This window comes from Fulmarus glacialis, unplaced genomic scaffold (assembly GCF_000690835.1).
Source record: "Fulmarus glacialis isolate BGI_N327 unplaced genomic scaffold, ASM69083v1 scaffold15008, whole genome shotgun sequence".
NCBI lineage: Eukaryota > Metazoa > Chordata > Aves > Procellariiformes > Procellariidae > Fulmarus > Fulmarus glacialis.
Genome location: NW_009229189.1, coordinates 39054 through 60130, shown reverse-complemented (window position 1 = coordinate 60130; position 21077 = coordinate 39054). Strand labels below are relative to the sequence as shown.

Genomic DNA, 21077 nt, shown 5'->3' with positions numbered 1-21077 from the left:
AGTCTACTCTCTTGTGTACTGTAAATTCGAAGTGAGACTCTTGACATTAAGTGTGGGATTTATCTCACGTAATTTTAAAAGTTAGGTATTTTGTCCAAACTAGTCATATGGGATTTCTTTAGAGGGGTCAGACAAGCATTTCCAGCAGATAATTTGGATATCCTATTCTCTCTTCATCAGCTACAGAAAAAGCTGAAACCTCTATCACATACTTAAGCCTTAGATGGTTAAAATAAAGCGTGATTAATCTTCGCATAAGAGAATCTGGATTTACCTGACTGTAGCTCTGCAACATGACCTGAGCCCACTGGCCAAAGCCTACTCCTGGCACCGAACCCAGAACCCAAGCTTACTCCTAGAGCTGAATCTCCTGAGGTAGCTGTAGCACCATCACTAGCAACAACAGGAACGCTAACGGCAATTTATCTCCCATTTCTTCAAGTGTTAAGATTCAGGAGAGAGGGTACAATGATAGCACAGCCCACTCCCACAACTGATGAGGGACATATTATTGTACACTTGGTTTTACTTGTTTTGCAGCAGCATCTAGAAACCTCTGTGGAAGGTCATGGAGCACATGGTCAGGCAGTACTAAGAAAACAGTCCTTGCCCTAAAGAAATTAGGGCACTAATTTCCACTCCAGTGCAGCACCAGAATTCAACTGCACTTTCTGCTTCTTACTTGTTCTGCAGGGTTCAGAGACCCAAAGAACACAGAGAAGGTCAAGCACGGAGAGATACTATTGTCCTTACACCCTCACATATCCAAACATAACAGTGCAATTGTTCCTTCTTAGCCAAAATTGAACATCCTCTAGTGGATGTCATAGAAATATACTTTTTTTTCCATGAACCTTATGCAGAAATGTATTGAAATAGTGATTTTATCGATACATATAGGAACATAATTTCCATGATACCAGATAACTCATCAGTTCCTTTTTCAAACTTTCCAAACATTTTTTGATTCAATACTTCTACATATCATTTACTGCCAGCACAGATACCGCATTTGGATCTATAAATAATAAATCTCAACGTGTAGGTTTAATCTATGAAGTTCCTAGGGATAAAACTACTGCCTCTTTGGGTCTCTGTCTTCATGGGACTGTAAAGTCCAGAGAGGTTTCCTAAATCCATTTATGACGCAGTATTTAGTGCTCAGATTAAATATGACATTAGATATGACAAATGGGTATGTGTGAAGCTGAAGACAGCTCATGAGTTCAGCAATTTTCTACTTTATAATAGAGCCGAGAAAATGGTAACCCCAGGCAGCTGGCACGTCATGGCTGAAGTAAGACATTTTACTCATGCTGTAGTACTTCATTTAACAGGGTCAGACTCATCACCACCACCACCAATTTTTAATGACTCTTTCTAGGTTCAATCATGATCTTCTCTTTTTGCTATCAGTTCTACAGCTTCAGAGAGTTAGGAATTTCCTGGATTGGCACCCACAAGCTGAGAACTGGCCACTGAGAATTGGCCTCTGGTGCATTGTTTTCCAGGACACCAGGTTAAAGGAGCAAGTTGCAGCACAGCAAACCCAACACAGCACATTTCCTCTGACTTTTGTTTCTACTTTCAGCACTGGGAATCTCAAGGCTGATATATATCACACAGGCAGGGAACACACACTAAGAAGGAGAGAGCTGATGATCTTAAGCAGGACTCCTGTATCACATGGCAGAAAATTTGCAAAACGGAAAAGAAGGCCACTATGTTTACTGGTAGATGCAGCTACTAATAACTACACATTACTTCACAGTTAACATTTAACAACCCTAATTCAAATATCTCTATTTTCTCCTGCTCATGGACAGTTGCCACAAGTACACAGGAGTTACTTTATACCTGATCTGAGATGTTATTTTGTAGGGAACCTGAAATGGATCATTCCTGCAATTTATTTAATTAAACTATTTGTACAGACTGCTACCTGTCTTTTCAATATACTCATTCTCACATTTTGCATAATCAATTCTCTATCTAATCTGAATACAGAAAAGTAGAAGAAAACAGAAAATTCCCGAAGGGAATAGTATATAATTTTACTGTTGGTCTTCTATAACGATGTCTCTCAAAGACAGGTCATTAAACCATGTTAGGACACTTATGCATCATTCTGTCTTTATATGGCTAGTATGAGAATAAGCAAAAATGTTATAAATTTACTCTCACTTTCTAACTTGATATACTGATTTCAAGCACGTCTTCATTTTTTGTACATTCTTTACAAGATAAACCTTTTCATGTTGGCTTATAGGGTAGTTATAATCTATATTTCATGTAGGAGCTGTGGAATATTCTTCATTTAGGAGTAAAAATAATCTTTTACCGTCTTCCTTATTTACAAAGTTATTAATGCTTTATGAATTTTTTAAAAAGTTATATATTTCAAGTGATTTATCAGAAATGGTGGATATACAGTTATCTGGCAATTCATTGGGAAAGTAGATTTAATGGGAAGTCAAATACAAGATCAAGTCACTTCACTCAAATGATTCACATACCATGTGCAAGAGATTTTTAATGGATGTCCATTTGTATATTTGCCTTATTTGTTCTCAAGTGTCCTTAATCTCACTAAATCCTTAAATCAAAACACAAAAAATAGAGAAGTAATTGAATCTTAATAAAGGAAACAGCTGATTAAAAAAATGGAGCAAGTACTTAGAACACTCAGGCTCCTGGAAGGGCTCCCAGATCCAGCACCATTTAAAAGGTGCTTTACTCAGGAGGAACAACTTGCACGTGTCAAACAGAAAAACATTAGTGTGTAAGGTACCACATGCAAAAGAAACTAACAGAGGAAATGATGTGGATATTACTGAAATACACTGAAAGGCTGGCAGTAAAACATGCAGGGCTATATACACCTACGAATGCCTACGTTCAGAAACTACAGTGGATGTATCCTAAGGCCCTAATCCTGCAAGCACTTCTGTACATGCATTCAATTCCATAGTAAAAAAATGCCAAGCTCCAAGACCAGATGACCAACCCTCCACATATGAGAAGGGAGTGCTGAAAAATAAAGGGAGGAAGATTTGAATGCGCTTCAAGACCTACATATTGCATACTTTAACAAACAAATTACCATTTTGCTTTAAAAATAAAAGGCAAAACACTATGAATTTTCCTTTCAGAATGTCTGTGCATAAACCACTTCATTTTGAAGATAATTGTAAGAAGGTTAGCAGTAGTTTATTGATGGATAAATGCCTAATAATTCCACTGTAATGAAAATACATTTTTAATTAAAGATGATAACAGTTTTACTAAGAGATGGCTACAAGAGCTTCTGCTGGAAATATTAAGATCTTAAAGTTCATCTTTAAGAAGGGTAAAATGGTAATACTGTTTGCTTAAAGCAAATAATAATGAGACAGCATTGATTTAAGTTCATTAAAGGCCTTTCATATTTCTTCAGGAACTCAATCCATCACAAAATTTAAGCACATAAGTTGAGCCAAATCAACAAGCTTACTTAGGAACGTGATGTTAAGCACATGTTCAAGTCCTCTGCTGGATAAAAATCAACTGGATTCTAAAAACACCACAAATTGTGACATGAATATCAATAGCAAATCACACTGAAAAGTTTTCCAAAGGTCAATATCAGAAAGAAGCTAAAACAGGTGGAAAACCTTAAGATTCTGTCACTCCCACTGCGCACCAATATAATAATATTTTAATTAGCATCTTTATTTTTCTAATAAGCCTTCTCCTTCTCTTTCTGTTCCTGCTTCCTGTACACCTCTCTATTTCCCCAGCATTTAACATTGCCAAAGGTGGCTGCTCAAGACAGTCATTTGGTATCACTCTCATCAGTATTGATCTAACTGACATCGTTGTATCCTGTTACATATTTTCACGAGAGAGGGACAAAGATCTGTTGGCACAGCACATGGCTAGATTAACCTTGAATGCTAATGGATGCTGAACAGAAGAGCCATGGATTCATTCATTATCTTAACTATCACTAAGTTGTCAGGCTCCGTATCAGCATTGCAAGTCTAGAAACCATTTGATATTTAGAAGTAGATCTCATGCTGTTTTCAATATGTCATAGAAATGAGGACCTACTAATATCTGAGAAGCTCATGCTCAGAAACAAGATGGTCTGGGAATGAGCCGAAATATCTCTACTGGGCTGACAGGAAGGTAAAAAAGGCACTTCCAGGTTTCTGAGCATTATGATCACAAAACACATTATGATTATTTATTTACAAATGTCAGACACTCTGCAGTAGCATGAAATGGTCTTCTAAGATCCAAGCAGGGACATGGCAGACAAGGTAAACAGGTATTAAGTATATTCATCCACTTTGTATTTTAGAAGAAAATGCGTGTATCTCTTTAGCAATTGTGAATAATGCTGTATGTTGTGGTAAAAAGCTTTAGATAATGTAGATTCTGGCCTTCTGTTCATAACGTATTTTTGAACCTACTGTTCCAGAGAAAATCCAAGCTATATATAATTTAAGGTTTAAGGGTTGGATTTTTTTTTACTTCTCTCATAATCAAGTGGGAAAAGTTGCACTTGGCATTCATGGGAAACTTATGTGCTGAAGCAGTAATGTTTTCATGTCCACAAAACACATGATGTAGCATTTCGTGGTCTATAAAGAAGCATGCAAGCTCAATTTAATTATTCTGGTTTTTACATGCTCAGACCTCAGTTCATGCAGTCTGTACATAAGCAAAATGTTTTCTTTCATAAGCGAGAAGAGCTCACTTATGCTGGCAATCTAATTCTTGATAGCCACAAAAAAACAGCATTCATTTAAATTGGCATGGAAGTCTGAAACAGGTTTTACAAATCTCAAAGTTGTTCAGAACAGTTGGATAGTAACTAGATTTTAATTCTGACTTTTTACATTCCAAAAGAGCTCCTTCCATCTCTTAGAACTGAACTAAAATTTCAGTTACAAACATCTCTGTAATTTCAGATATTAGAAATATTACTCCTGAAAGTTTTAATGTTCACCGTCCCATCTCTATTTATGAAAAGTTTTCCCATTTGTAATTTCAAATTAAAGTCAGTATATGCAGCATTGCCCCACTGTATTATGAAAAATACCACAATATTGTGCTGGTAGGATGCTGATTTTATGAATTTTATATGGTGTCTATATAACATAATTTTGTGTTTAGTGCCTCTTCATGTGGGCATATTTCCATTCTCTTCATTATGTTGACCACCTGTGCACAAATAGATGGTCGATATATTTTTATAATCTAGAGAAATAATTAGAATAGACAAAACCAAATTTAAAGTCCAGATCTCTGTTTTCTCAAGTTTTTAATTATGGCGTCCATTGTAGTAAGTATGTTTCCTTACAGCTTCATCATTCACATTTAGTAATTCATTGTATCCGCACAAATAAAATAAAGCCATACAAATAGCATAATTGACCTTGAAATGCATAAAACTGACAACAGTCAGTTAAATGAATTAACATGGGAGGTCATCTTACCTGCCAGGCAGAAGATGAAACAGGGTGTAATAAGATGATAGATGAAGAGCCACATGGTTATCTTCTGTTCAGCAATTATCTCAAAAGGAATCGTGCCTTGCAACACCAGCATTCAGAGAGCTAAAAATACCTGACTAGAGAGAAAGAAAAAGGAGTGAATAATTCTGACATAAGGCTTTATCTCATTATCACATTTCACTTGCCAGATTATCTGTCTAAACTGAATACTTAAGAGTTAATATAGGATAGAGTCTTTTCAATAATAAATGCATTAGCAAATTTGCTGCATCAAATTCATGATCTCTTTTATTCAGAGAGCACACTGTTTAAGAGTACCCAGATCTTCCGGTGACAGTAAGTAATATGGTAAATATTAATACTGAACATCCTCTTTTAGACTCATCTTCCTAAACGAAAACTTCTTAAGCGAGATTCTCTCTCTGTGAACACTTCACATTATTAGAAATATTAAAATATTACATAGTTTGCAATAAAATAAAGTCCAGATTCCATCCTCCTCCATCTCAGTAAATACTACATTACAATTAATGATTTCAAAGTCTGTAAAAAGAAAATTACAGTGAAACTGAAGTACATGAATCTCTTTCAGGATTAATTTGTTTTGTCTAGTATATAATTTCTTTTAAACTTTTAACATGCAATTCATGATCCTCTGGAAAGGCAGTATTAATTTTTATAAGTTTCCTTTTAAATGTTGAAAATATTATTGCAATGTCATATCTGAAGTTTTCTCTTTTCCGTATGGGAGAAACTCTGCCTGTACATGTACTAAAATCAAGCTAAAGAAACATGCAGCTTTTTCTACAACATTTTTTACGTCTTTCAATCGGAACATTTTTCTAGCTTTTTCTTTCTGGCTGGTGGCTGTTATCTATTTCTTTAGGGCAAGGCGTCATCATGTTTGTAATTTTCCGGTTTGTTTAATGGATTTCTTGTCATGAATATATAAATGCATCCTTTACATCCGTCACATCTTGTTCACACTTCTTCTCTCAGTTGGTTCTGCTGTAGCACTGGTTAAGTTACGACCTCCACACAAAGCAAGGCTTTCAGCTTACCACTGACAGAATATTGTTGTATCTATCTCAGGCACATGCTGATATCATCCATTCCTCTCAGTATATTAATTTTGTTATTATTTCATTATAAAATACGCTTGTACATACTTGAATACTTTTCAATAACAGGCATCCTAGGGCATGTTGCATCCTAACATGGCATTGTCACTTTTTGCAGCATGTAATCTTGATGTTACTGTTTTCCAGCTTCCCATGCCAAGTACCAATGATGCCAACAGTGGCTTCTACCTTTTACCAAGACTCTTGCTCTTTCCAGGTCAAAATTTTTACTAAATTGTTTTCTTTTTCCAAAATCCAAATGGTTTAGGTCTTGTTTTGAAACTGCCCTGTTTTCCACCTCCAACACCAAGAAATGGGCCATTTTGAATTTCAAAGCACATGTACAAACATACCTGACTCCCTAGGTATGCTTGGGATAAATGCTGTTCTGAGTAACAGAGAGCCTCTGGTTTGAGCTGCTGCTGGACAGGCCTGTCTCAGCCTGCGTGTCTCACGTCTCTCCTTGAGGTGGCCAGGGACACGTCTCGGCCATCAGGGCCTTACACTTGTCCCTTCTTCCTCAGAATAATGCTAAGAAGATGTTTATCTGAACATGCCTCAGATAGTGAGCTTTCCTTAGAGGGGAGTTTCACGGGGTGTTTTATTAAACTCATAGTGTAGGAAAATGACAAGAAATATCACAAGAGAATCTTTTTGGCTCTGAAAGCACAGGAGCTGTTGCACTTCACACTTTTCCTTTTCTTAGCAGATGAAATCTTTAACAAACAGGTCAAAACTGTATTAGATGCCATGACCCTAAAATCATGGCTGTTACATGAAAACAGTGCTCAGCAAAACACATACAAGAGCTAAACAGTGATCCCCAGAACCGAGATTTATTTAGAAATATTCCCTGGAAAAAGGCTCTTATGTTGGCAACAAATGCATATTCTTACTGTAGCTGGATCCAAGGGGAAGAATCTACTAAACATCTTTACCCTCCCACTTCTGTTGGCACTAAAGTTTCTTCAGACTCTGTCACACAAATGATATTCACAACTATTTCAGGCATCTACCTTAAATGACCAAGGTAGGAACTAGTGTGTCTATATGATTCCTCCAAAAGACAGTGGTAGGCTACATCAACAAATGACTTTGTATACTTTTCCAGGAACTACATCCTGGCTATGAAGCTTCTTGTGTTATGACACCATCTCGCCTGGAACATTTATTTCCAAGTGACATAAGTTAAATTGCATAGTTACACTGAAATAATGCACATAATTAAACAGCAATGAAACAGGAACTCTGTTGGGAACAACGGAAATTACACAGTAATTCATGGTGATAATAACTGTGTTCAAATGTATTTATGGATGAAACTGTTAAGAGTAAACCTGTGTTCTCTCTCTGACATTACAGGCACCGCTGCAGACAGAAGATTGCTCCTTCATCTCTTTTGCATAATCCAGGTTTGATTTTGGAAAGTTACCCTGTCCTTTAGCTCTCTAGAAATTCTTTTCTGTTGGCTCAGGAAAAAATGGTTTGAACATTGGTTCAAATGACAGTAAATAAAAATTGTGTCAGTAAATGCTATAAATATCTCATTTTATTCAGATACAAAAATATCCACGCTGCCAGGATTAAAAATCCTTTCCTTGCTCTCACTTCTTTCAGCTAAGCAGGTTCTGTATACATCGCACATCCATCCCTCCTGATTTATCTCAGCTTGTGGACAAGAAGTGAGGCTGTTTCACATCGCTCTGCTGAATTTTGGCAGAACTGCCTGCTATGACATGAGACAGCATGCAGGTTATCGTCTGTATGTCTGAAGTAGTATGGCTGTACATGATGTTACCACCCAGCTGCCCAAGGAGGAGTCCAGGCGTATTTGAGGCAGCAGCACTCGCGCCGGAGGCAGCACTGTGGGCTGCAGTGCTCACGTGGCATTATCTACTGCCTCTTTTGCCTTACAGCTCTTAATCTTTTTTCTTCGCAGAGTGAGGATATTGCCTAAGTAAAAGTCATTCCCGAACAAAAGAACAGTCATTAGTACGACTCACTTTTCTCCCCTGTAAAAGCACATACACTATCCTTCTTTTAGTCTGCACATACACTATCCTTCTTTTCTCACAACAATGCATCGTAATTATAGCAAACGAGTAAGACCTTTTTAAAATATGTAATAAAATGAGCAGGCATTTAACTGCAACTGTGTCAAGTTTAATTACTATCTAATGCTCATTAACACATTTAGGTCCCTTTCGACGGTTCCGATTCCCTAAAGAGCCAGTCACCACTACAGGGCCTTTGCCTTTCTAGATTCAAGAAAACTCCTTCTGGTGAGCTGTCTGGAGTGCAATCCTCCCAAAGGAGGTGGGGGAAAACTGGGACATTGTCTGCTGAATAGGAAGCACGTTCAATTTTGAACACAGGGACCTCCCAGAACGCTTCTTGGAGGCTTGCAGTGTCTCGTGATGCTTCATTAGGATGAGAGGCATCCCTAGGACACAAGGGTAGACCTGCCTCTCTGTACTACCCAATTGTAAGGATTCTTTAATCTCTCAAAATGCACTTTAGGAAAATGTCTACATTTTCTTCCACATTCTGTGTGGCTTTCTTCAGGTCTTCACAGCACACTTTGGCCTTCATTAAGGAGAAAAAGATACTTGTTTTACAGCTAGGAAAATAGCTAGTGTTTTCCATCACTTCCCTACTTAATCCAAACACACAGATGACATCATCGTTTTGCAAGGATATAAAGCATTCATAATGCAGACACAAAAAGAAATTACAAACAGCAGGTAACGGAAGTCATTTGAATAAAGATCGTAAGATCAAAAGCAGTGCTAGATTTGAAATCAAGAAGGGGTGGGAATAGACAAGGGAAAGCAGAGCAACAGTGGGGGATGTTAAAGGGGAGAAGAGGAAGCAAAGAAACAGAACTCAGCATTACAGAGGGGAGGGATGTCATGTGGAACACCTAAGTGATGTGTGGGAGGACGGAAGCAATAAACCAACCCAAAAGGGCAGTCAGAAAGAAAGGCAGAGAGGGGAAGCAATGGAGATGGAGGTGTAGGTAAATGAAGGTGCATGAGGATTAGCCGTCGCCTCTGCCTGTAAATCTCAATATTTACCATGGCAAGATCTTCCCTGAACCCCCTTTACTGACGCTTTCAGCGTGCGAGCAGCGTGATCGCTGCATGAGCCCCTGACATCTGCTCAGGGCTCCTCTCAGGAACCCCAAGTGCTGAACGGGCAGAGAGGGGGCAAAGGAAAGCGTTTAGGAGCTTTGGCTTGGTACCACTTAGCTAGGAAAGGTAAATCAAGATGCTTGTTACGAGTCTCATTTCCTGGAATATTATGATAATTATATACATTCAAGTTTTAGAATTGGTAGAGATTCCGTCCAGATTAGACTATAAATAGATACAAAGATCTAGAAGAAATCTCTGGTTCTCCACCCTTTTTCAAAACATGAGTATATATAATTGCAATATTTCACTAGTAAATTAACACAGTGGCAAGTTATAATCAAAGCCTTCTAAAAGCCACATAATACTTCAACCTAATCAGTGTTTTATATTTGGTTTACTTCAGGGTCTTTTAGTGATTTTAGTAAGGATCTAATTGCTCGTTATGTTGATTTTCTTAAAAGAGTTGGCATTTTTTGCTATGATAACTAATTCCTCATAAACCTTGTTAGTTGCTCAATATTTAGAATTACCAAGAAACTTTTGAATTTAACAAAAATAATTATGTACATTGCATATTATCTATTGTATCACCCTTTGTCCTTTTCTACTATTTTGGTCTTTGCAATTTCATTTTGTGATCAATCAGCAAGTTTTGGCAGTCTAGGTTAGACTGTGCCACATCTTATTTAAAAATCTGGCTTCTCAACCAGCACCCACAAACCCTTGATTTACTTCTGAAACCAATACCTTAGCCACTAGTGTTTACTAGTCTTCTCTATTACCAGAAAGGTGATAACAGCCAAGTTCCTTACCACTGCACGGATTTATCTCATTACAGTGCTCTGGGATTACTGTAAGTAAACTTCCAAGCCAGCCCTGCTCTTATAGCACTGCTGCATCTACAGAAGATTTTTGATGATAGCTGGCCATCTCTTAGAGTCCAAAAGTGGCTTTAATTCCCTTCACAAAGGCTTGTAGAAACGCTTCATTTCCTTTTGATCATCTTTGTTTTTGCCAGATTTGTTCAAGTGGAAATGCAAGTTCAAATCCACTGCCCCAATACTGCCCACTGGCCCAAACAGTCCGTCACCAACAGTTGTGCTTCTAGTATTTTCCACAACATCCCATTTAAAGAATATAGCTACTCTCTCCATTTCACATGAATGAAAGCCAGCTAAGAAGCCCATCAACTTGATGGCCCATAAATAAAATACTCTTATTGAACAGATTTTACACTCTCAAGGACAACATGCAATAACATAACAAACAACCACTAAGTTGGAGCACAAAACAGTCTAATCCCTCTCTCTCCCAATTACTCAAATTTTTTTTTTTTACTGCTTACAGGTGCTAAATAAATAAATAATTAAAAAACCCAGGATCAGTTTATTAATATATTTAGACAGGCTAAATTAATAAGTGATTCTATCAGTAGTGGATAATCCAACAAGCTCTGTATTTTTGCTTAATAAACATTGACTTGGAAACATGGAGAACCAATGTCTCGGAGGTGATGAGGACTCCAGGGCTGTTACAGGGCTTGGCCCAAGTTTCAATTGGAAACCTTAACTTTGGAGTGCAATGCAAAACTTCCATTCTTCTACAAATATTTACAAATTTACTCTTTGTGCCTTCTTTTCCACTTAAACTCTCATGTCGATAGGCTTAAAAGAACTAATGTTCTGGCACACTGATGATCTGCAATATACTCTGACTCAGAGCTATCCTTTTTCTCCCCTCCCTGCCCCCTTCTTTGGAAGCTGTGGAAGCTTGTGGAAGCTTCTCTCCAAGAATCAAGCACCAAAAAGACAATAAATTCCTTCTCTAGACGTGTTTTGAGCCATGCCTTTTACACTTGAAAGCAATAGCGCCTATTCTACAAAGCAAGAAAACATAGCGCCTATAACAAGAAACAAAAACATCAAATATATCGGCAGAAGATTGTTACCAGATAGCGAAGGTACCAGGGATCTGAATGGCAACCTTACTGTTACAAGATGTCTGTTTTCCGTGGCAATTTTCTAATGCGCCATTTTTTCAAGTAGGACAACATGCTGCTGGTTAATCACACTGTGAATTTAACTCTCCTGCTTCCTTTATATTTACACATCAAAGAATTCAGACCTCAAGAATCAGTAACTTCTTCAGTCAGTTGCTCAGTAGGCACTTTTGCTTTTTTGTTAGGCAATTAAGAAGCCCTATGGGACTTTGCTTGCCTGCTACATCATCCTTCCCATTTTTATTTTTTTCACTCTTTGTTTTGGCTTTCTGCTATTTTGTCCTCTCAGATAGTTCATGCAACTAACGAGATGTCTTATTTTTCTCATTTGCATCCACAGATTCATTATGAATCAACATTAATTCTTTTCCTTACAAGGGTTTTACAGCGGTCACACATCTATCTCATCTTGCAGTTAATCAACGACTCTGTAACAAAGGGTCATTTAGTATTGCTATTATAAACATATTTTTTTAGGAAGGTTAGGCATCTTCTAATTTATGGTAAGATCAACAACTCAAATTTACTATTAATTATGAATACAGCTTAGTTACTTTTCTTGAGTCATTGAGTTGCAAAAAGGTTTTGTTTTGAAATACCTTCAGATAATGAAGTGTTGCTTAGCGGTACTTAAACACTGTCTTTAATCATCATGTCAGCAGCAAAGGGTCAGGCAGCCAGTCCTCCAAGTCCCTATTCACACTGCTGTATCAGCAACTGGCTGTTCTTTCTTCTAAGGTAATAAATAAGAAAAAGATCACTTACTGCTGCTGTAACTCACAGGCATTACTCACACTTTTCACTTTTCTGAAAGCATGCTGTAAGGGCTTTGCTGCTTAAAGATTGCCTGGTAAAAAATTTCAGCGAACAAAAATCAATAAACCTCCTGCCAAGCACCAAGCATCACGCAGAACAGCATACAACTCTGTTCCTATACTTACAAGTAGCTTCCATTTGTGTCTTAAAGCCTAATTAGTTTAACTTGACTCCAAGATAACCAAACACACCCAAGGCTCTAAAATCAGAATGAAAAAAAATCAGGCATGAATATGAACAGATATCCATTGTTAAAACTGGGCATTCTTTCATACGATAAAGAGGATTTTTTGGTTACTTTGGCCAACAACTTTCAAGGGACAAAACCCACTAACTTCTCCAGTGAAATTAACCGTATAATTGATGTTATCTTTTGCAGTTTCAATTTTGTTAAAGTTTATAAAAGAAAAGAACAGACTACTCAGAATATCATCTTAAAATTAAATAGATCCATTTCTAAGAAAAAATTCATTTGATGTTTCGGAAAAATGAAACAAGATTGTAAGATAATCTTTATCAACACTCTTGGCATTTTCTATCTGATTTTCACATTTTATTGTTCACATTACTGAACTCAGTAATACCTTGTTATTCATCAGTAAATGAAGATATGGGCATGAATCATGTGTATTCAGTAAGTTCATAGCAGATGTATTTATATACATAAAAATTTAACAGTTTATCCATATAATCTGTAACTCAGGATATCCTATAACATACTTCCTATTGTACAGCCAAAGACAAGCTCAATGGGAGATTTCATCTTCAAACTGCATGTTTCCTAGCAACTCTCTTTAAATCAGAGTAGCTTTTTTAAATTTACATCAATCACTTGGAACTGTTGAGAATGCTTAAAAACATCTCTTTCATCCTGTGAATAAACAGTTCAAATCAGACTAGCAGCTGCAAAAAGGAGAGAAAAGGAAAATCAATTCAATGTTCACTAGAATTTGTTGGTGGATTTTGGAATAATACGTTATTTGTGCCTTTTGGTTTTAAGCTTACACATTTCAGAATAGCTATGGTGAGATCCATGGGCATTTTTTACAGGTTTGAGCTGCCATCCACCATTTCAAAGATCCTCTGTGTTTTAAAGACTGCTTTTCAAGGATACTTACTCATGAGGTAGACTTAGTTGTACTCTCAAGATTTTAAAAGACAAATGATGGTTATTATTGGTTTCATTACGTACAACTAAAGCATTGTTTCTGTAGTCTTCAGCATCTACAGAAATCTCTCTTAACGCTTAGTCAGCAAGGGGGGACACATGGACGTGTACCATCAGAACAGCCTTTGGATGAATCCCTGTGTCAAAACCGCTACACCCGAGAGACACCAGAAATCACATCTTCCCATGCAAATCTGAAAGAATATTGATGTCATGATTGCATTTAGATTAAATAAAGGTGGATTGGGGAGGAACAAAGGTGGTGAAATGGACAGGTAAGGGGACAAGAGGGCCCGGTTACATATCAGCAGTGGGTGGTCAGTACACTTGTCTGGCCTGATCACCAAAGCGTGTCCTGTTTTCATATTAAATTCCATCTCTGACTAATTTCCTGGGCGAGGGGCTCTCTATTCTGTGTGCATATGTGTGTACGGAGGCGTAAGTGCCACCACTGGGGTGGGACCACGAGCCCAAAGGGCCCAGGTGCCCGTGGTGGCAGCAACTGGAGAGACCGCAGTGTGTGACGGGTCTGAGTGGTGGCAACTGAACAAGGGGCCACAGGTTGCAGGGGCCCACGTATCCAGGGTGCCAGCAACTGCAGAAACTGGAGTAGATATGTATGGTGTGGGTGCGTATGCCAGTGTGTGATCGCCAGCGGACTCCAAGCTGGACTAGCCAGCAATGAGGGTAAGAGGCTTGGGAGCAGGTATTGGGGCCGCTGCTGCCAGCAGCTGGGGACACCTGGGGATCCAGGGCCAGGTCCGGGACAGCCTGAGTGCCTAAGGCCAGCTACTGGAGGGGTCCACATTCACATATGGAGACATGCTTTCCATCAACAAGCTTTCATCCTGATCAGCCAGACAGGATGAGGCTGTTGGGGCTGTTTCTGTTCGCGACTGCTGTTGCTCTCTGTCTGTTGACCTATGTGGCCAGCCACGTACAGATGTATGTATGCACTGTGTGAGCTGCTAAGCACTGCTGCTGTTGTGGGCACAGGGAGCTGCTGCAGCCTCACCTCTCTCAGGTGACTGGATTTGGCCTAACAAAAACAACCAAAACGTTCGGTGACATGCATCTGACCCTGAACTTCTGCAATGATATGCAGGATTGGCTCCACAAGTGCATGAGTGCTTTATCTTTGCAATGCAGTACATCTGAAAATGCCAGTATTTTATCTTTGTAATACAATCATGTTTATTTGTATAGAAAATAGTTTAAAGTATGAGAATTATACTATAAAAAGTATGACTAATCAGTTTAATGACTGAATCCAGAGAACCATTTAAGATCACTTCTAAGCAATTAATAGGTCTATAAATAAAGCCAAAAGAGAGAAGCACTTGATTTTACACGTCCAAATCATTCTGCTTTGCTTTTTATTCTTAAATATCAAGGAGAAAAATGTTAAATAAAAAACCAAACAGGTATATGAGAGCCAAAGGCCTGATCTACTGAAATGTCTGCAAATATTTAAGTATAGGATGAACACATACAGCGAAATCACAGGAGGCACTCATCAGTTTGCAGGACTGAAGCCTAGAAAACTGCATTTTAGAGATCTTGTTCCAAGTTTCATACTGTTTTGACAAAAAATACATTTTGATATGTAGATAAATACAGCTTAGGCAAGTCAGCCACAAAAAAAGACATTTCTCTTTAGTTATCAAAGTTGCATTAGTAAGTAATTCCATTCCAATAGACTAATTTCAAATAATTACAAATGTTTTAGTCGATAACTGTTCTGTTGAATGTAACATATGAGTGTATTCTTTCACAGATACTATTTCAGTATGGCAATAAGCCAAGAAATCAAAATAACCTTCTCATTTAGAAGGCGTTGATTGCAAAGTAATGCCGTCACATCTTGCAGCAATTCCGCATTCTTCCAAGCAATAAAACAGAGTCCCTACAGACTCCGTGAAACAACTGCCTAGAGGTTCTGCACAGCTATTCCGTATTTACTGCATTTCTGATACGGACCTGGAAGTGTTCACACCAAGGAACAAGCGGTCTTCAACACAGGGGCTTTCCCTGCTTGGGAGCTCCTGACAAAACAGGTACAATGAAAACCGTAGTAAAGTATATCTGAAAAAGATAACCCTTTCAAAACATGCATCCTACCTGTTTTGATTAAACCTCTAATTCGAAAGTATGAGATGTAGTATGTAGTAGTGTTGAGGTTCATGTTCTTACTACTCCTGTTTTACAGCACTAAAGAGAGTTCAAATGTTACAATGTCCATTTTCTTTGCTTACTAAAACTTGAACAGACTTTGTGAAAATGTACTGAAATTTTAGTATTTTCCCCATTATGTCCTAAATTTTTCAAACTTTGGCCAAAGAGTAATACTTCCTAATTCTTGATGCCCACCTTTTGGGTAAAAGAATAGAATTATTATGTTTTAATTTTTCAATTAATTTAGGTTTATTTGGGAGTTATATATGACTCAACAAACAAGGTTGGTCATTTAAATTGTACTGTTGCGTACTCACACAATATTAACTGTTCTGATTTTTCACTGCCTGGCCCCACAATTTAAGGGTAATATACTCACTATGTAAGGAAAGGGAAAGCACATCATCACCTGCAGACTTTGTTCTACCCAGTAAAAGCCAAGTAATCAGTATATATTCTGATATCTTACGTGATATATTAGTGCATCGACAAATTAGGAACAGCCACACATTAATGTCTTTAAAGAAAATCAATCATAGATGCTGTAATCTATTAACTTTTACACATACTTTCTACCGTGCTTGCCTTCATCCTTCTTCCCTGACCTCTTCCCCAAAGTGCTCAACTTTTCTTAATTGCCTCAAACATTCAATTGAACTAATTTAGCTGGAGAGGCATGTAAGGTACCTTTCACATTCTGGAAAAACTTATCTGGAAAAAAAATTGATAAATTACCTCCCTGATGTACAGCTGAAACGACAAGAGAAGAACAGACAAAATGTTACACACAGCAACCAATATCAGAAATCGAAATAGCATCATTATCTTCATTGGCATCTCTGTGGTTTTATACTGATGGAGATACAAGAAGAACATAGTCCAGCATGCATTACCAGTACATTGAAAAAGGCAATGTCAAAGATGCTGCTACTTATAACTACCAAAAACTGCTGTATATCACATTCTGTGGTCTGCTAATGCATCTGTCAAATGAATCATTATGGAAACACCAGTTTGGTCATTTGTTCTTTCTATTTCTCAAAATATTACCATAAATCATTTTTCAAGTGTACAACATTTGTACTGTAAGGTTAATTATGTTCTGAAACATTCTGAGAACTTTGGGGGTCTCCTTTTGGTAAGAAAATTTTCTAATTCTCATTATAGTACCAAGAATATGAAAAAATCTTCTAATCGTGGCAATGCCTGCAAAATATGATATACATAATTAAACTCACCAGGCATTTTGCAACACAGTTTTATATATCACCTTTTTCTTCTCATTAACACAGAGTAGCTCTAGGTCACAGCACAGATAGTTTCTGTGCTGATGGTATAACTGAAAATTCCTTTTCTAAGATATTGAAATTTGACAATAAGTCAGTATTATCTTAACTGAGAGATGGCATCTGACATTACTGTTTGATTCGGTAGTTTATTTTAATGCTGCAATCTGGCTTTTCTTTTATAGTAATCACAGAAATGCATCGGCAATTTTGAAGAGCTAAAATTTCAGCATTTGTGAGCTGTCACAGAATCTAAAGTTCAAACTTCTGCAGATCATTCTCTGGACTCTTAAGCAGAAACAAGATGACAAAGAGAGACAGGAGCATACAGTCCTTTGTCAGTATGGCATATGGGGACTGAAGGATTTAAGTAGAAGCACAGTGGAACAAACGAAATAACATGATAGTTTGGGACCTCAGGACAGGAAATCAGGAATAATTTCTGTGTGATCATTTTGATGTGTGCATTTCAAAGCTGTTACTTTTCAAATTTAACTCCAGCTTTACACCTTCTTAGAGTAGAAACAGAATTAAGATCAGATACCGGGACATAAAAAATGTTGAAAGCTAAATGTTTGAGGTGTGTTAGGTTGTCTATGGGAATAAAGTGTTATGTGATTTTCATGAAAAGATGAGCTTCAGAAGACATGCAGCAACCTTCACTCCAGGAGGCGAAAGTTCCCCTAATAGAGCGCTTTAAGACCTACCCTAACAATGAAACTTCCTTTCTCCTTTTTCCTATATTATAGTACTGCAATACCTATTCGCTTGGTATGAGCAGACTACTCAATTGTTTATAAGCTGAACTCTATGGACATTTATTGTGGATGGAAAAGACCAAATGACAGTCCAAGCATCAACAATAAAGTGATAAATAATGTACATTAATTTACCTCTTCATTGTACATGAGAATTGAATAAACGCTAAATTTCTCTCGTTTGACATGGGCAAAACCCCCTTTGCTTGTAACTACTGTAACATGGTCAAGAACGGATTTATTGATATAGACAAAAGGAAAAACTCTCTTCATCTATGCTATCATATTTGACACTTGAGATTACAGTTGAGGAGATTATTTAAGGCACATTGCTAAATTATGTGGAGAACACACTTTATACTTGCCTACTTGTCTTATCAGAAGAAAAGCTATTAGACTGAGCAGAAAAAACAGCGTAAGCAGATTTTCTTTCCTTTGTTTACCATTGACCCTCCTCTGTCTTGATGCATATTTTCCAGTATACAATTTGAAGAAACCAGTTACTAATATACAAGATTACTATTTACAAAATAATATAGGGCTATGTCTATAACATAGAATGGGTCAGATGATTTCATTAATTGCTCATACTTTTTTACCACCAGTATTTTATGCCCCATGGCACATCTAAAGATTATTTGTTCTAACACGTCATTAGTGTTTTTAATAAAAATGCTTGCATTTAGCAATTTGTATTTATCCTGCAAAGAGTGTGAACCTAAGATGAAAACCAAATGCATTTGAATTAAATACAGAGAGAAACGGTCAGGTGATAGTCTTAAGTGACCAGTATCAAGAGGTCTGGGTCTCCATTATGTTCTGAAATAAAAGTGACTCATCCTATGTCTCATAAATTTGACGTAAACCATTTAGCTAAAATAAAATGTAAAAAACATAACAATCTACAGTTATTAATACTAAACTAAAAGCAAAGCAATATATTTGCAAATCAAAGCTACATAAACAAGCTAGAGTCAAAATTAGGCTTAAAATATCAACCCAGTTAAGTCTTCACATTGGCATCACATTATCAAGTAATCAATTCTTTTAAATTCTAAGCAGGGTTATCTGGAAGTGATTATCTGCTGTTGTGAAACAATTTAATGAATTTGACTAAAATCTGTATATATTTTGAAGATATTTTGAATAACTTTGTATTTAAAACTGAATCTGTACCTTGAAGATGGTTCTAAAGGGTTATTTAGTGTTTAAACCACAAACTTTTTACTGATTTTGCAGACTTCATTTTTCATTTTCTGTGTGATATATAACCCACTGCTCTTCCTAATTCCCAACAGACACCGAATAGATCTTAAAAGAACACTCAGATGGAAGAAGTCTGACAGCTCTGGTTAGCCTTTTACAGCAGTCATTGTAAAAGTTTCCTCCAATTCAAGAAGATACTTTAAAGAGTACCTTTTTAAGACTGTATTTTAGGGTCATTTTGATGCAGGAAACTTCCTTTCTGATGTCTTCCCTTTCAGAACTTTATTGACGTTCGTGCTACCAGGCAGACACAGAACTGCACGCCACAACCAAAGCTCTGAAGCCTTGGGTATTTCCCATCTAATAACGCCAAAGGAAGGACATGGAAAAGGAAACTACATTTCACAGGAGGTTTTTGACCTGTTCAGCTTGATAATATTTGTTATTTGGAAGTAAATGTAAAATCACTCCTGCTATACTTGCAAATGAAAAAAGTCTGGTTTTAAAAAAAACCACAATTAATAATAAGAACGAAGCAGCCACAGTGTTCTTCAATGCTTAGAAAACCACAGCATTCAGTGCAGAAAGGAATAAATTACAGAGGTCATAAACTAGAATGTGTGCGCTCTGGACAGCAGCAACTCTGAAAAGCATCTAGGGGATACAGTGGACAAGCAGTTTAACTGGGGTTTCCAGGACACTGCTGTGGCTAAAGAACTGCGTGACCCTTAGGGATTAAATGACTAAGGATTACAGTTATCATGTGAATTTGCTCTTTAGAAATAAGCAAATTTGCTTGGAACTAGCATGATTCTTATTGGAACACTTAAATTATTATGATGCTGGATGATATTTATTAAAAGAGACTGAAAAAAAGAATGTGCAGAGAGGTAAAATATACATATATATACAAAAGGAGTGGAGAAAATGCCTTATGGCAAGAACTTTCCTTGCTCAACCTGTCTGGCATACCAAGGAGATGACTGAGGAATATCCTGGCTACAGGACATAAGTATGGGTTGAAAATACTGGAGACAAAAGGGTCCCTTAATCAATTAGAGAAAGGCATAATAAAAACAAAAAGCTGGAAATTTATTCTGGAGTGATTTAGATGGGATGTATGATGACATTTTAGCAAAGAATACAGTGACATTCCCAGTTCTTGAAGTCTTCAGTAACTGCTAAATACTTAGTGCTGGACTAAGCACTGAGCCGGCTGGTTGAAACTTACTGACCTACCTCTGAGCTCTCCAGTCTTTTAAGAACCAGAGCTGCAGAAAGAAGGCAGATGATGATGTTCTGACACAGTGTTTCCCCAGAGTGTGATCCTGTTTTCAGACTGGCAAGCATTGTTACCTGTTCCCAAAGCCAGAATCTCCAGTTCTACTCCATTTTATAGCATCTCCTTTTAGTGCTTTCAGGAAAGGCCACTGTTAGACCACAAATAAATTGCTAGGCTCCAGTGTGGTTCAAAGTAGATAGATAATTTTTTAGTAAGCAGCAATTTTTATTGCTCCTAACAAGCAAAAAACCTCCAACCTACTTCATATTTGAATACTACAAACAGCTGTGGAAACTGCAAAGCAAGCTGTGACCAAGAGATCAAAAATACAGAAAGAACCGATTGTAAAAAAACTCCTTGGTAATAGCTACATCAATAACAAAATGTCTTGAGATGATATTGGGTTATGAATTATCTTGAAAGACGTTCCATTCACATAAATTACCTGCATGAAAAAGATCTTTATAACCAGCAGCCACTCAGCATTCCATCAGCAGCAAGATTAAAAATAGACCTCGACATAGTACGGCTAGATGTCACTGCTTCTCTCTTAAAAAACAAGCTTCATGCTACATATTAAGTTTATGCAATAGACCATATGTCAAAGAGCTTATTTTGAGAAATT

At 37.3% G+C, this 21077-nt stretch overlaps 1 protein-coding gene across 1 annotated transcript in view; it reads right to left on the bottom strand.

Annotated features, from left to right (window-relative positions):
- The window catches only part of CNTN1 (contactin 1), a 106942-nt gene extending 91012 nt beyond the window's left edge, over positions 1-15930 (bottom strand). Inside the window, 1 exon segment of the mRNA XM_009583770.1 lies at positions 15867-15930. Coding sequence (XP_009582065.1) covers positions 15867-15930 — 64 coding nt within the window.
- Between the last annotated feature and the right edge of the window lie 5147 nt (positions 15931-21077).